This window comes from Podarcis cretensis, assembly GCF_951804945.1.
Source record: "Podarcis cretensis genome assembly, chromosome: 5".
NCBI classification, from domain to species: domain Eukaryota; kingdom Metazoa; phylum Chordata; class Lepidosauria; order Squamata; family Lacertidae; genus Podarcis; species Podarcis cretensis.
The window spans coordinates 62,895,948-62,912,298 of NC_137174.1; the positions used below are offsets into that span (position 1 = coordinate 62,895,948).

Here is a 16,351-nt window from a genome sequence, read left to right on the forward strand (position 1 = left end):
GTGATAGATGGAGACCTATTTGCAGGACTGCTGCTAGCTTCTTGTTATATGGGAGAAATGTAACAGTTGGTCCAATGTGTGCACATCCTCCGTGGATGTACTATACCTGAAGCTCAGCATGACCAAGAAATAGAACCTGGAAACTAGTTATGTAAGTATGAATTTGCAAGATATTACAAGGAACGAAACAGCTATACTTCAGGCCGCGTTATGACTTTTTCCATCTTGGGAGCTATAAGAACAGAAGAAAATTCATAAAGATATCAGCATGGTTCATTGTGAATCCTGCTGAGTGCAGCCAGAGGAGGACATTGAGAGTAAGGGTGAGAAAGGAATGTATGCATGTGGAAAGAGAGAGCTGCTTTTTAGCCTCTAGGTATGTTCTCATAAGATGAAAGCAGGATTGAGTTAATTTGAATTCCACTGTCTTTCATTGGCTAATTTCTATACATGCAATCAGTATTATTTCAGGTACTAGGCATGGAAGTATAAGCTGCTAGCTAATCTACTAAAATAATACAATATGTTGAATAAAATGTATGTATGCTTATTGTAAAAACATCCTGAAAAACTGGGCCTACAAACTAGTTAAGCAAAATTGTTCAAACTGGATTTAACTCTGTTGATGTCAGTGACATTCCACCTAAATACATTTTGTATAGAAATAACTTGCATTGAGTCCACTGATTTTCTAGAGGAACTTTGTTCCTGTCGAAATGTGCTCAAGAAAACAACCCCAACTAATGTTACATCCAAATTCTCTAGCTGAACAAGACTGCCTGCCTGCTGTAGTCAAATATTAAGTTGTGTGTGAAAACCAGTTCACACCATTATCCTATATGTTATGTGCTCTGAAAACAATTATCATACTGGTTACATCCTGACTATTCAGCACAAAGTTAAGTTAAATTGCTTGCCTGTACATAGATGGCAGTGAGACGGTTGTGGGAATTTCGAATAGAGAAAACCTGTATTTTTCAGCTTCCGTGTCTGTTCATTGAAGAAACAGTTGTAACCACTGAGTTAACAACCTCTTATTTTTAGCTGTCACTTTATCACCTTGTTCATTTATGAACATATTTCAAACAGAATTGATTTCTGAGTGTGTTCTATGGTATTTGATTTTACTGTATGTATAATCTCTGCATTAGTAGGGATAAAAGAACAATTATTTTTTTCAACCTTTGCACAGGAGCTGCTGTCAGTGAGTCCCTTTAAAGCAGCCGATCTGATTTCAGTTCACTTCAGTGAGCAAATTGAACAAATAATTCAGAACCTTCAGGTAACGTGTCACATGTGTCAACTCAGTTTTTAAATTGAGAAGAAGTTTTCTATTAGGAGAGGGCTGCAAATTACTGCATTGGGCAATTGCCTAAAAATTAGGAATTGTCAAACCAGGACTGGGGCCGCCGAGAAAGCATGTCTCGCAAAGGAGCACAAAATCTATGCACGAGCAGTGACAGAATGATCGTACTCTTTGGGGAAATGTTCTAAATTTTATTTTCTTGGGATTGCACCAGTATCTGCTCAACCAGTGTGGCATACATGGCTATACTGCTAAGTCACGAGGCTAGATCCCAACCCCTTTGACAGTATTGCTTTTCCCCATGTTCAGAGCAAGTCTTACCCTCTTCTTTAAATCCCTCATTATCAGCCAGTTTTAGGTTTGTTTTTTTATTGTAGTGAAAAGCTTTTCCTGAGCCACTTCAAAGTCATTTTCCTCTCCTCCTCCATTACCTCCTGCTCCTCTCTCGTGGTCCTGAAGTGTTCCTGTTAGGAAAAGCCGTTTTTGTAGTAGGGCATGTGCACAGTGTGTCCTCCTATCTGCAGCAATTTTCAGCTTCGTGGGCAATTTGTGAAAGTTGTAGTGGCAAAGAAGCTCTCTTTCAGCCTGATCCTATGCCTGTTGACTTAGCAGTAAGTCCTACTAGTTTTAATTGGCATACTCCAAGTTGGCGTGCATAGGATTACATCCTTAATTATATATTAGACATCCTGGAGAATGGATGGAGAGAATGAGGTTATGCTTTGCAGGATTGTATTTGAGTTGACCTCCTGCCTTTCTCCACCATACTCCATTGCTCCAGACTTTTTTATTTAATCCCTTTGAGGAAAGGGATGGAAGGCATATTGAGCTAGACTAGGGTGAAAGTCCCTGGGGAAATGGGCAGATGGAGAATTTAGCTTCTCTCATCACAGTATTGTTGTAAAAGTCAATCTTCTTTAAAAAATGGATATGAAGGTCTGTCCTCATTCTATCTGGTTTGGACAGAAGGTATCTATTCATCATTTAAAAGTTACTTTCTGGGCCAGGCATTGATACAGAGCTTTTTGAAGTCCCTAACTAGCATATTATTTTCATAAATATCCTGCTAAATTCCTCTTGCTCTTTAGTGTGCAGCACAAATATAAATGTTCAGCCAAGACAAGGTGTCTAAAATTGTTTTTCTAAACACTCATTACATTCATCGATGGAGAATTTGTCACTGAGCCACTGAAACAGCTGGCAAATTTTTTTTTGCTGAACCAGTTAACTTAATTTGTCCCCCACTGAATATAGTCCAGCTCTTGGATAAGTTTGTTACCAACATCTTAATAACTTTAAAAAATGATGTAGGAAATTAAGAGACATCACCTGAGTGTTAGAATGTTTCACCTGGAGGTTTAAATAAAAGTACAGAAGGTTATGATATGATGTTCACCCTCTGAAACATGCTATTTTGCAAATCCTAGTTTTATTTTCATTCATATACACAGCAGGCCTAGTTCTTTTAGTTTCTGGGGGCATGATATGCAGTATGTTTTGTGCCAAGGTGAATCCCTATTTCCATCTGATAAAGTTTTAAACACCTGCTATATCAGTTGCAAATGTTCCATTAACTTTTTCTCCTCCTTGTTTGTCAGGATCAATGTTTGCTTTTCCAGTTTTTGAGGAGCCTACTTGACCCAAGGTATGTATACAGATTGCAGATTCCATTTTGATTTTTTTAAAAAAATGTTTTTATTCCTTTTTAGGTTACTCCGTTTTAGTTTTTGGAACCAAAATATTTCCATTAACCTTTTGTTGCAGATGTTAATGAACAGAGGCAACATTTGTTTCTGAAAATTTAGAAGATTCTTCTTGTCGAGGCAACAGTTTTCTCCAGCGGAGTGGGATTGTGTTAGTGTCTGATAGTGTTCTTCCTTACTATCAAATCCTCTAACCACCAGGCAACACTCGCTACAGAGTGCCAAGTTTTAACTAAATCATCATTTCTAAAGTAGTTAATTTTGGTCATCTTACTTGGGAAATGTTGGGGGTTATTTGCAGTATTTTTATGCATTTGGTGAAGTGTAGGGCTTTGGAAGACCAAGATAGGAAACACATTCCTATCATTTCCTTGTTAAAGAGGGGTTGGGCCTGCTTGTTGCCCCCTCCCCCCCCCCCAGCTATATGTCAGTCCTTACCCACTTCAGTGCCATGCCATTCAGCACTTCGCTAAGCATTCTGGGGTTGTTTTATTTTGGGTTTTTTTTAAAAAACAACAACACATGGGATGCCTTTTCAACTTCAAAACCATTGCATTGATTGGCCCCTTAGATGGATTATAAGCCTACTTAAGTGTGTCTTTCTTTTTACAGTGAATATATAACAGGGGGAGAGTGGCTTCAAGTCCAAGAACTCTTGCCTGTGTGTCTTTTTTAAAAAAGCAGTTTCTTAGTTCTCTTAAAGTAGCTTTAATTGGGCACTCCAATTATTCACATTGCTTTTGTAATTTATAAAATCCCTCTTTATACATTTTGAAAACCTCTGCTTAAACTTTGGAAAATCACATGTATTAGAGATGCAGGGCCAAGGCAGTGGGTTTGTAGAAGAGAACTGGAATCAGATTTGGCAAGAAATGCCTGTTAAGGGGACTGTAGTGTAGGAAGCAAAGATATACAGTAGGCCCACAACTTACACAGGGGTTACGTTCCGGGGATCACACCTACAGCCAAAATCACATATAATCAAAACCCATTGGGCTCAATGGCTGGTGGGACTGCCAGAGTCATTTCCCCCAGAACGCTGCCTCCTCTTTTAATTTTTTTTTAGATTTTTTGCCATGCACATAAAGTTGAATGTGCACAAGTTAAATGCATGCAAGTAAATGCAAATGGTTCCTGGGAGACGAGCCTGTGTGCTTGAAAAGGATAACTCCAATAAGCACAGAGCAATAAGCTGCAAGCCTGACAAGACTGTGCCTCCAGTTGTTTTTGATTTTGCTATTCTAGCTACCTTCTCAGGTATTTGTTGTTGCTAGTGCATTGCCAGCTGATGGTCCAGCTTGTTTGCCCCAGCACTTAAAAAAAAAAAAATCAGAGTACTGAAGCAAAATGGTTTATTGAAACATGGGCAGCTATAGAAGCTACATCGCCCACTTATCCACCCAGAAGACATTGACCCAGATTCAGTGTTTTCTAATTGCTGTTGCAAGGGTTGTTGCGCTAGTGTAGGGGCAAGGATAATGTTTGCACTGGATTTCATACTGCACAACAGTTGTGCTAGCAGAAGTGTGTTGTGCAAAAATTTGGCACTGCAGGAAGTATTGGGGCTACAGCAATATGTTGTTCATCCAGCCATGAGAACCATGTTGGCTTTCTGCACCTTTCATTGCGCAAAACTAAAGCAGCTGGTCCACTGCTAAGAGACTTTCACTTAGGGCTGTGTTGAATTCATCCCATTGTTTTCATCAGATTGTCTGTTAGACAAGGCTTCTCTGTGATGACTTGCCTCCCTAGAGACTGAAACATATAGTACCATCTGTAGCCTCATTCTGGTTCCTGTCACAGAGATTCTGTGCCAGCACAGCCACATCCAAGAGGGGGCTGATTCTGGCGTTAAATCTCTGCTAGGAACTAGGATGCCATGATCACTGGTGGAAGTCATCCCACGGAAGCCATTTACAGGGGCCTCTGCGCAATCAAGTAACACAACTTTCCATTTTGTGTACCACTTGTTTGTAAGAGGAAATGTCATTTCAGAGAAAATTACATTTTAAACGGTGTGCGGGTTGCTTATGGGAGTTGTAGCAATATGCTTTGTGGTACAACTGCTCATTGGTCATGGGCAAAAGCACTCCTGGCTGTGTTTATTTCCCAAGGCAATTGTATACCTCCACATCCCCCCCCCCCATCTCCAGTCAACTGGCCTTGTACCAATTTTAGAATAAATCTCTGGCTAAATTAAATGTGCCAGACTAATCCCCTCTGTAATTCCAGTCCCTTCATTGTAGTTACACCACAGCAAGGAATCTAGCCCAAATGTGCTGTCACGAAATCCTCTCTAGTTCAGACAATAGGCTACTCTCTTCAGGATAAAATCTCAGTTTTAGTAAAACGTTAGCAAAATCACCATCCGGGGTGCAAGACGAACATCCACACTGATATGAAGGCAAATGTTTAGTTTGTGGATGTACTTTCTGCTCTGATAGTTTTCAAGTTTGCCTCTATATCAAATGATATCCAACATATTAACCTGTTTTGGAAAAACAACAAGCCTGGACCTTCTGTTTTGTGCACTTCTACTAATATGCCCTATATCCCTTGTGGTGATGCAGTACACTTTAGCCCTGCTTTATGTGACTTTCCACAGTTTTCCAGTGAATAAACCTATTAAGATTTTTCTGTTCATGCTGAAATCATTGGCTATATTTCAGCTTTCAAGTCCATATATATCACTGGGCAACAATTTTTTACTTTTTGAATGTTGTCTAGATTTCTACAACTGATTTAGGGTATTTTTGCACTGCTGAATCAGGAAATGGCATCCATTTCTCTCCATCAGGTCAGGTTTTTGTGCTATGTTGATTTGAAAAAAATCAGATCTTGTGACAAGATTGATTACATTTTTGTGGCATTATCATCTGATTTTTGTCAACACATATCACCCTAAATATGTTTTTAAGAGAAAAAAATGTTTTTCCAACAACATATATTGATTACCTGATAGAAACATCGATTACTGTAAACTGAATGGTGGGCATTGATAAAGGTAAGTACATGTAAATTGCATGTTGCTTCACCATTTTTCAAACTTCAGGGCTTGATCTTCCGTTTCTTGGAACTCCTGGAATGCTCAGTGGCAGGGAGGTCTCTCTTCAAAGTCCAACAGTAGTCAGCCATCATGACTGCGTCCCAGAGACCCTGATACCTGGTCTCCATCTCTTTTATGTCCTGATGGAATCTCTCCCCCTGCTCGTCACTCATTGAACCCAGGTTCTCAGGAAACCGGTCCAGATGTGAAAATAGGTAGTGCATCTTGACGCTCATGTTGCAGCCCAGGTTTCTGAAAGCAGTCAGCATGTTGTTGACAAGTTCTGCGTAGTTTCTGGCCTTATTGTTGCCAAGAAAGTTCTTCACTACCAGAACAAATGCCTTCCACGCTTCCAGTTCCACTTCGTTCATTGAGTTTCCGAACTTTGGATGTCTGATGAGCTGACGGATCTGAGGACCGTCAAAGATGCCAGCTTTCAACTTCTCCATGGTCAATCCTGGAAAAGCCTGGCCCAAGTAAGTGAAGCAGTCACCATCCTTGTCCAGAGCCTTGGTGAACTGCTTGATTAAGCCGAGCTTGATGTGCAGCGGTGGGAAGAGTATTCTGTCTCTGTCCACCAGAGGGTCGTTGATGACATTCCTTTTTTTGCAAGGCACCAATTCCTCCCGCACAGGCCAGTCCTTCTTCGTGTAATGCTGAGCACGGTCCCTACTATCCCACATGCAGAGAAATCATGGGTACTTGGTGAAGCCAGACTGTTGTCCCAACAAAAAGTTCACCATCTTCAGGTCAACACAAATAAACCACTTATGCTGATCATAACCAATTTTCTCCAGCATATACTTCACCGCTTCATAGTTCTCCTTCAGTGTAGTCGAGTGAGCCAGGGGTATAGAGGCAAACTGGTTGCCATTGTGTAGCAGAACACATTTCAGTGATCGCTTGCTGCTGTCAATGAACAGTCTCCAATCTTTGGGTTCGTACTGTGGCACTCCAAGCTTGAGCAGAAGCTGCGCAATATCTGCACAGTACACCAAGTCCTTCTCTTCCGAGAAAAAACGGAGGTACTCTTGATGCCTGTTGCGGAAGAAGCTGATGCGAGCAATGTCAGAGAGGAGGTTTTTTTCCTTCAATCTGGATGCCAACAGTTCGGCAGAGTCCTTTGACAATTCTTCGTGGGGCGGCTGCCCCATTAACTTAGTTTTGATCCCCCAACTTTATGCTTTGCCACACCAATTTATGGAAGATTTCAAGGTTTTATGACTTCAAACTGATCCCTTTTCGACATAATCACCCAGAACTATCGGACCTGAATACTTCTTGTCATTAAAATAATCATTTCCAATCAAAACAATTATTTGACATGGCATTTTACCCCCACCAACTTCTTCTAAAATGCTCCACACAAGCGTACATGTGAACAAAAACGTAAAAAAACGACATGTGACCATAGCTCAAAAACTTGACCTGATTGAGCAAAACCAATGTGATTTTGGGATTCAGCGCATCAGATTTGTCCTAAATCAACTGAAAAAACACAGACAACAAATTTGTTGTTGACCAGTGTATTGCTTCCATCTCCTATGATCTCCCTTGTTTCTGTTTCTCTTATTCCTGGCTTTGCTGCTTGGACCCAAATCACTTTCCATGAACTGGTAGAAGCCAGTCATACTTTATGCCATGAATACTAACAATAAGACTTAGTCCACTCCAGTGGGGCCAGAGCCACCTTCCTGGCACTGTTGATTCTTTTGGTTAGCAGGGCAGAGGTGATGCAGAGGCTGTGTGAATGTGCTGGTGGGAGCATCAGATCAGTGGTCCTGCCAGTGCACAAACACATCCCTGATGCAGCCAATGCCCCAGCCATATTCAGGTGATGGGGGGACTGCCCCACCTCCTGCAGCCCTACAGTGTCAGTCTCTGTTTTGTTGCCTACTCTGCACAGTCTTCTGTGTTTGTCTAAAACGTGTCGGATCCCAAATGCAATGTGCCATTTGTTGTTTCAGGGAAGGTGTCAATCAAGAGTTGCTTCAGCTTTCTCCCTTCATTACTGAGCAGTTTATTGAGTTGCTGTGTCGGTATGATCCTGACCAGGTTTTAGAGACTTTGCAATTCCTGGAGTCCTACAGGCTGGAAGAGACAATTCAGGTAAAGTAGGAAAGCTTGGAAATTGGGCTGGAATTGGAGGGAAATAGAAGTTTTGCAAGAGCTGTTTTCACTCGTCGGCTAGGCCCTTTCACATGGTATGTGGAAGAACAGGAATCGGTGACAAAAGGGGTTGCAAGGATGCATCATTGGCCCCACTCGCAGTCTTGCAGCTTCCCCCAGCCTTGCTCCTGATTTCAATGCATGAAGTGTAGATGTCTGAGGCAGGCAAATCTCTATGGGAGCTGGAATCCTGTGTGATCTGAGTTCTGACTCTCAAGATAGCCTACTTGTGTAGACTTCCCCAGCTCAGACATTGACCTCTAATGTATCAACACGGGGGCAGGGGTAGAGAAAGTTGGTTTTCAGAGGCAGGACCAGTTGCAGGGCTCGAAGTGCCCTTTTAATCATGTGATGCTTTTTCAGTTCCCTTCACCTGCTCTGTCCTCTCCTATACCTGTGCTCAAACCTGGACCAGTTCTTACAGCTAAGCATAAGTGGGAGGTTTCTATCTGGGACTAGTGGGAGCCAATCTAACTTATGCATGCCTTGATCATGCTGTCCTGTATGCTGTAGTGCTATTAGGTTGTTGACACTGTACCTAAACTCAAGTTAATCAGTAGTTTTTTGGTTTAGCTTCCAAATGGTTTTAGCAAGAGCTTCTTCTGTTTGGGATGTGACCCCGTTATTTTTTCCGTAGGTGAAGCTATTGCTATGGCAATCTCACTTTCATATATCACACAAGACTACAACTGATGAGGCTTCATAATACATTCTTAAAACTAGAATGCTCTTTTATGATGGGAAAGGCCTTTGAAATTTTTGGGGCCAAAGTGCATTACTCAAGAATTCTGTGGAAATTTCCCCTTTTTAAAAGAAAGAGTAGCTCCTTGGGTAGGGAGGGAAGGTAGGTGGAGATGATGTGCTTTGCACTTTCCATTTTTACCATTTTTCTCCACTGAGTCCCCACCTTCAAGGTTCTCTCTCTCTCTCTCTCTCCTCACCAGGCAGAAGAAAAAAATATGGGAACCACTGAATGATCACTTACACTAGAATATTTATAGTATAGCATCTTGAGGGTCCTGAGGTTGTTACCTGAAGTCTGTTTTTTAAATACCCAAACTCTCCCTCTCTTTTAATTATAGAGAGCATAACTAAAATCACCTTTGTATAATTTTTGTTCAGATCACACAGAAATACCAACTTCATGAAGCTTCTTCCTATCTACTTGAGAAGAAAGGAGATATTCATGGTGCCTTCCTAGTTATGCTTGAGGTATAGTTGACTAAAAACTACTTTGAAATGCTTCAGTCACTTTCTGCTAGTAAGACCTAGTAACTAAGAACAAGTACCTGTTTTCCAATGGTAAGACCTGTTTGGCGGTGAAACAGACTCCCTCAGAAGGTGTTGGGCTCCCCTTCACTGGAAGTTTTAAGCAGAGGTTGGGTGACTTGTTTGCCATGGATGCTTTAGTTGAGAGTCCTGCAGTGCAGAGGGTTGGACTAGATGGCCCTCAGTGTCACTTCCAGTTCTACAATTCTATATTTACCTCAGCTTATTCCACATCTCGGAAGACATTTTGCCATATTTTCTCCATATACAGTCACTTACATATTTTAGTCCATATTTTTACGATAATAAATATTATCTGTTTGATTATAACTTTAGATTTGGAACTGGAAACCTTTAGAGGGAAGGTTTAACCCAAAAAACATGTCTAATGCCAAATAAGTCAGTTTACCTGATGCCATTATTTTGATTGTTTTCTCACAACTCCTAGCAGCAGCAAACAGTGAGGAGCAAGAACAGAGAAATATTACTGTATGAAGCCATTGTCACTTGAGTTAAGCTACACATGTCTGGACGTCACTCTAAAGCAGGTGTGGGGAACCAGACTCTGGCCCTCTATGTAGATATTGCTCAACTTACAGCATCCATCATGCCTAGTCAGCCTAGCCAGTCTTAGCCTTCAGTTAGCCACAGAATTAGCACTTAAGACCAATACCAAGACTGTAATGATCCAGTATTAGAAGGACATTAGGGGAAGTAAGCTAAATCCCAAAGTACAGCTCTTGTGCCCCTTGTTCATTCCAAAATGAAAGGAATGGAATTGCTGTTAACTATGAGATAATGCTGATTGTACCAATTGAAAATAAAAAAGGTGGCTACCTTATCTGGTCTTCCTGCGCCCCTCCCCATGTTATCCACTATGTAAATTCTTCTGAAGTCAGGGAAACTTTAAGGGGGGGGGGCAGAATAATTGGCAGTAGAAAATCCTGTATGAAGGGCTTGTGAGTTCAACTGATTATGTGTTTTTCTGCAGTGGCTACAAAGCAAGTTGTTGACACTTAAATGTGAAGATGAAAGTAAGTTTTTAAAATTGAGCTTTCCTCCTTTTTTCAGGAAATGTGACTTTTTTGAAGAGAGTAAAACTCAAATAATATCAAGCTGAGAATAATAGAAGAATTGATTAGCTTTTTATTGTTCTGTCAGAGCAAGTCTAGACCACGTCCCCTTGACAAAGATGACTGCATTTTATCTCTTGCTTCAGTGTTACTAATCACTCTTCTCCTGGATTAGTGGGCTTGAGATTGTAATGTGTTTTTAAAGTAAGAAATGCTGAATTTGCACACGTGCATCATATCAGGCTGGGCACCAACACATGGCACACACTGGCAAATGCTCCTGCAGGGGAGAACCACTGCTGGTGCTGGATCTGGCCAGGGCCCATGTTCCTTTATGTAACCCCACCACCATTTTAATCCCCCCGGAATTTAATGTGTGGGTCCAGCCACATGGCGCTAGCACTCCAGTCTGCATCGCCATTGGGCCGTGGAAAAATCACAAAAGTAGATCACATTGACAAAAACGGAGGTTGTTCCGGCTTGTGCTTCTTTTTATCATGCAAAAATTATCTGTTGCTGGTAATTTCTACACTAGAACCATTTGGTGAAGGCATTTTAGAAATGTCATAAATGCCCAGGGAAATAAATGGCTGATTTGGAGATACTCTTAGGATTTAATTTCAAAGGGAAGTCTGATCTAGACATGCAATGAAGAATAAATTCTGACTTCTCAGACTTCTCTACTGCAAACCTCATATGTTTGCTATCCATGTGGTTCTAGATGACATGGACCCAATTTCACCATAGGAAGCTCCTGTCACTTAGCGGTATAAGCCTGGTGCATATGCTTAGAGTTACAGCAGTTCTCAGCTGAGTTGTATGTTCACATCCTTCCACCATACACATAATGTAATGCACGAGGCTCACAATCCACATGGAGACCTGGTTTGCATGTTTCTTACCTTTCACAAAACAAAAAGCGGGAGGGAGTAGATTGGACTGAACCAGGCTTATGTGCCTACTTCCTATGCAGTCTTCATCTCATACAAGTAAAGTTAAAACGGGCTGTCAAACAGTTGTTCGAAAATAATGAACTGAATATATTTTTTATGAGAAACTGTATTGCTTACAAAGAAAAAAAATAAATGAGAAAAGCATGATTGAATTCGTCAGAGAAGCCAAATGTAGTCAGTCAGTTCACATTTAAAATATATCTTAGAGCTTGTCTTTGCTCTGTAGTAACTTGGCAGAATGCTACCATAAATGAATTAGGTAGTTTAAGGTGAACATTTATTTTAAAAAGATTGCCTGGGCCTTTTGGGTGTTTTCTTTTGTATTTCATAAAATCAGCTCAAAGCAAATGTTTGTAGCAACGCAAGATCACCTCCTACCAAATATAAGCAGCCATGGAACACAGGGTAATGTAATTCATCCCATAATCTCCCTAACCTAAGTAAGGTTTTCTAAACATCTTTTGGATATTGTGACAGACTGGACAATTTAGGGATGTAAGACGCTCACTGCTTGGATAACCATTATGACTTTGTTATTGAATTAAATGGTTTTAATAGTTGTATAAACAATAATAGTAACTTATGAAGAACTTTGGCTTAAAGCATCTGTTTTCAATGAAGAGGTAACTAACTTATGTGGCATCTGAGCCAAATGTTATAGGAATGTCTGTATGGTTGTTATTTTACAGAGCTCTACCAGTCAATGTGGTAGAATGGCAGCAGATCACCACCAAGTAATAAACAGTATAGGTGAAGTTGCTCATATTGGAGAAGGATAAATAAAACCCTAAACAGCCTGGTGTGTGTGTGCCCCCCCCCCCGTCCTGAAGTTTCCCCTCTAAAATATTAACTTGTTCCATGGGAAGCTCCCCTATTATGCTCCCCTATTACATGTTATGGTAAACTTAATTTACAGTCAAGTTATGTGATTATTTCCCCCCACATTGATTTTAGCTGTCTGATTTAACTGCCAGATTAGTATCTAATTGCTATTTCTTCCTTAAATCAAGGTTCAATAGAATTTCCTTCATTAAAGGATATTGAAGATAGCTTAGCAAAAACAATTGCACTTTGCCAGAGGAATTCACATAAGTTAAATCAACCACAGCGAGAGGTAAGAAGTCTAGGAAGTGCTTGGCTTGTTTTCCATTAAGCTCATCTTATTGTAACTGGGGGGCTGCTGTGAGAAAGATGCATCTAGTTTCCCCCTCCCCCTCTATAACATCTAGTATTTTGAGTTGTGACATTGTGAGGCACCAAGTTTCCCTGACCCCATCAGCACCATTGACAGCCAATGATGTGGGGTGGGGATATGGAAAGCAGAACATCATGACTCAAGAGAAGTGCTGGTAGTTATTGTAGAGGGGGAAAGGGGTTGCTTGTGTGGTGGTTGTTCTCAGCTACAACCTTAAGTTTACCATAACATCTAGTTTGGTCATGGATGGAAAACCAGAGCTCCATCAGATGCTGCTGGACTCCCAGCTCCCATCAACCCCTGCCACTATAATCAGTGACCATGGGCGATGGGAGTTTCAGTCTAACAACCTCTGGAGCACCCTAGGATTCCCCATGTCTGATTCAGGTGTATCCTATACAAAAGCCAGATAAGGTTAATTGTTCTAATACTGGCAATTGTACTGTTATTCTCAAGAATATTTTGTATTTATAGTTTATTTAAGATGTTTTAATCTATGTTGGAGAGGTTTGCTTAAATGTAAGACATATATAAATTGTCTTAATAATAATTAGTACTTAATAATAGTTAGTTTGACCTGAGGTCAGATGGAGCCAGCCAATGACATTTTGCTCCCTAAGGCAAAGAACAAGATGGCTGCCCCCTTCCCTATTCCACATACACAAGTTGACTGTATTGAAAGTTGAATCTTTCTTCCACTGAAAATAGAATAGCATCCTCCACAGCACCTGAGGCACCTGGCTAGCTTAGGTTCTCGCGACAGACTATGGGATATATAGCTTTGTCCTTCAATAAGGGCAGTGACGCAGGGTGGGGTACAGGAGCAATAACCATGGGGCTGCCAATCCTCTCCTGCACAAGCTTCTGTCATCGGATGCATTTGCCTCACTCTGTCTAGTGGCAGGGCCAACTCCTGGGCCAAACTCTTGCCTGATTCAGGTGTATGGACTCATGGGATTCCATTTTGTTTCTTTTCTAGGCACTGTGGTTTCCACTCTTAGAAGCAATGATGTCTCCCCAAAAGTTATCCAGTTCTACTGCGCTGTGTCATTATTCTGAATGTAAGCGCCAAAATATCCATAACAATGTGTACTTCAGACCCTGTTCTCTGAAGCCAAGTAATTGAGAGTGAGAATGTGAATAGCTTTGTCACTGAGCCATAACACTAACAATTCAATAATTGGCAGTGCATATAAAGTAAAGGTAAAGGTACCCCTGCCCGTACGGGCCAGTCTTGACAGACTCTGGGGTTGTGCGCCCATCTCACTTAAGAGGCCAGGGGCCAGCGCTGTCCGGAGACACTTCCAGGTCACGTGGCCAGCGTGACATCGCTGCTCTGGTGAGCCAGAGCCGCACACGGAAACGCCGTTTACCTTCCCGCTGGTAAGCGGTCCCTATTTATCTACTTGCACCCGGAGGTGCTTTCGAACTGCTAGGTTGGCAGGCGCTGGGACCGAGCAGCGGGAGCGCACCCCGCCGCAGGGATTCGAACCGCCGACCTTTCAATCAGCAAGTCCTAGGCGCTGAGGCTTTAACCCACAGCGCCACCTGCGTCTGCATATATAAAATACATCAAAAATGTAAGCATAAAGCTTATCAGTAGGCCAGATGACAACATCCTATACCTTCAAAGTAGCCCCAAAACTGATTTCACTGGTGCCCAGCAACTCCCTCCCTCCCTCCCCAAAATCTTGTATACCTTGTCAGAAAAGACCAGAAATCCCCCTCACAGTTCTTCTAGCGACAGCTCCCATATGAAGACTCCTAGGGCAGGAGGGTTTTGCTCACCTTTTGTTCAGGAGGGTCCTCCAGTTCGCAGCTGTTATGTCATGAGTGCATTTGCGTATTGGCTTCTGTTTCTGTACTCTGAAGCTTGGTTATTTCTCTCTGTTCCTCTTTTCCATAGTAATGAATTTGAGCACTGAATTATGTGTGGGGTATGACATGGGAAACATTTTTCAACATTAAAGTATTATAGTAGTATAAAGCTTCAGGAGCTCTATTTTCCTTTGCCTTCAGACGTAGATACTGAATTGCCCTTCTCCCTGTGGATATAATATTGAGGAGTTTCTGTGGAAATACCTCTAAACTGGAGAGCATTTGTTTAAGGCACCACAGAAATTCATCTGAAATTAAATAATCACAGAAAAGAATTGTCTCCATTCACCATCCACATGCACCAGAGAATCCATTTTTTATTAGATATCGTGACTTAAAAACACACACACTGGAATAGCATTTGCTCCTGTTAGTTATGACTCTGATGTATTTGTTCTACCAGTTTTGAAGAACTTGACGATGCAAGTGTTGAACAACATGGCAGCATTCATTGCCCTGCCACTGATCTTGCAGAAAATTCTACAGGTGAGATAATGTACTCATAATGTATTTTTAAGTGAAATATGCCTTTATATGTGCATGCTTAAGTCGTGGTATAAAGTGGTATTACTTATTTGCCTGATACGTTGTGTTAATATCTGTGAATTCATCTCATTACCTCTGGTTTTGTGGGTGGTGGCAGAGGGTGTGTTGAGTAAAGTCAAAGTTGTACAGTGAGAAGGATTGACGTTATTAAAACAGCTGCTGCCAATAGGAATTGGGATGGGTATTTTGTAGCCTTTTGTAGAAAATAATTTTAAAATTGCTAAGACTTTCATACTTGGAGTAAAGTGAATCTGAGAATTAGAAATAAGTGAAGGACTGAGGTTCAAACTAAATGTTACACAAGTTTTTGTCCTCTTTCTGTTACTATAAACACGAATACCTTGGTGAGTGGAGCTCGTGCTTTGCATCAGGGGTCACCAACATGGTGCCCTTAAGTCTTCCATGGCACCCATGAAGCCTCTGTGTCCTCTCCCAGTTGCTACCTCCTTGGTCATGAGGGAAGGACTGGTTTGCCCAGTTTGGCAGAGCCATAGCAGTAGTCTCCCAGCAGCAACAACACTTTCATTTACTAGGAGAGGGAGAGGTAAGGTGGTGGCAAGGTCAAGGCTGCACAGGGAGCGTGGAAGAGCCAATCTGATGCACTTATATAGCCCCGAGTGTACTTCTGTCTTCCTCCTCTTAGTACAAGTGGCAGCAAGGCTGCAGTTCTGCCCCACTAGATGCTCCACTCCTGAGTCAAGGTGGTTACTTTTTTCTCCCTTGAGAAGTAACTAGGGAATAGTTACAGGGTCTCTGTACATTCCTTCATAGGTGAACAAAACTGACTGGAGGAGGTTTGTTCTGATTTCTGTATTTTGCATGTTTTGTATTGGAAGATCAATAAAACATAATTAAAACAAACAGAACACATTTCAGGGTGTTCCATTTGCATTTTATAAACCACGTAAGAAACAATGCATTTGTTAGCTCTTAATCCAACAAAGCCTAACTTTAAATGGCTTTCTCATCCCCATATTTAGTTTTGCCAAAGCCATATTTGTTTGCTGTCCTTTTATTGGAAAACGTTTTACAAAATCAATGCTCCCTGCTGGAGATACAACCTAAAAAGCAGCTCCATGTCCAGATTACGTGCCTTGCTTGTGGCCTCTACTAAAACAGAAGCCTACTGTTGTGTATCAAATAATGGCTTTTAGATTTGCCTTATATTGGACACATGATTCCCCTGAGATGCACTACAGCTTCTCTGTGGATG

At 41.4% G+C, this 16,351-nt stretch overlaps 1 protein-coding gene across 1 annotated transcript in view; it reads left to right on the forward strand.

Annotated features, from left to right (window-relative positions):
- VPS8 (VPS8 subunit of CORVET complex) overlaps positions 1–16,351 on the forward strand; it is a 96,251-nt gene that overhangs the window by 52,591 nt on the left and 27,309 nt on the right. Inside the window, 8 exon segments of the mRNA XM_079976830.1 lie at positions 1,193–1,282; positions 2,905–2,951; positions 8,023–8,164; positions 9,347–9,436; positions 10,485–10,527; positions 12,530–12,633; positions 13,694–13,775; positions 14,996–15,078. Of these exon segments, the coding sequence (XP_079832956.1) occupies positions 1,193–1,282; positions 2,905–2,951; positions 8,023–8,164; positions 9,347–9,436; positions 10,485–10,527; positions 12,530–12,633; positions 13,694–13,775; positions 14,996–15,078 (681 nt within the window).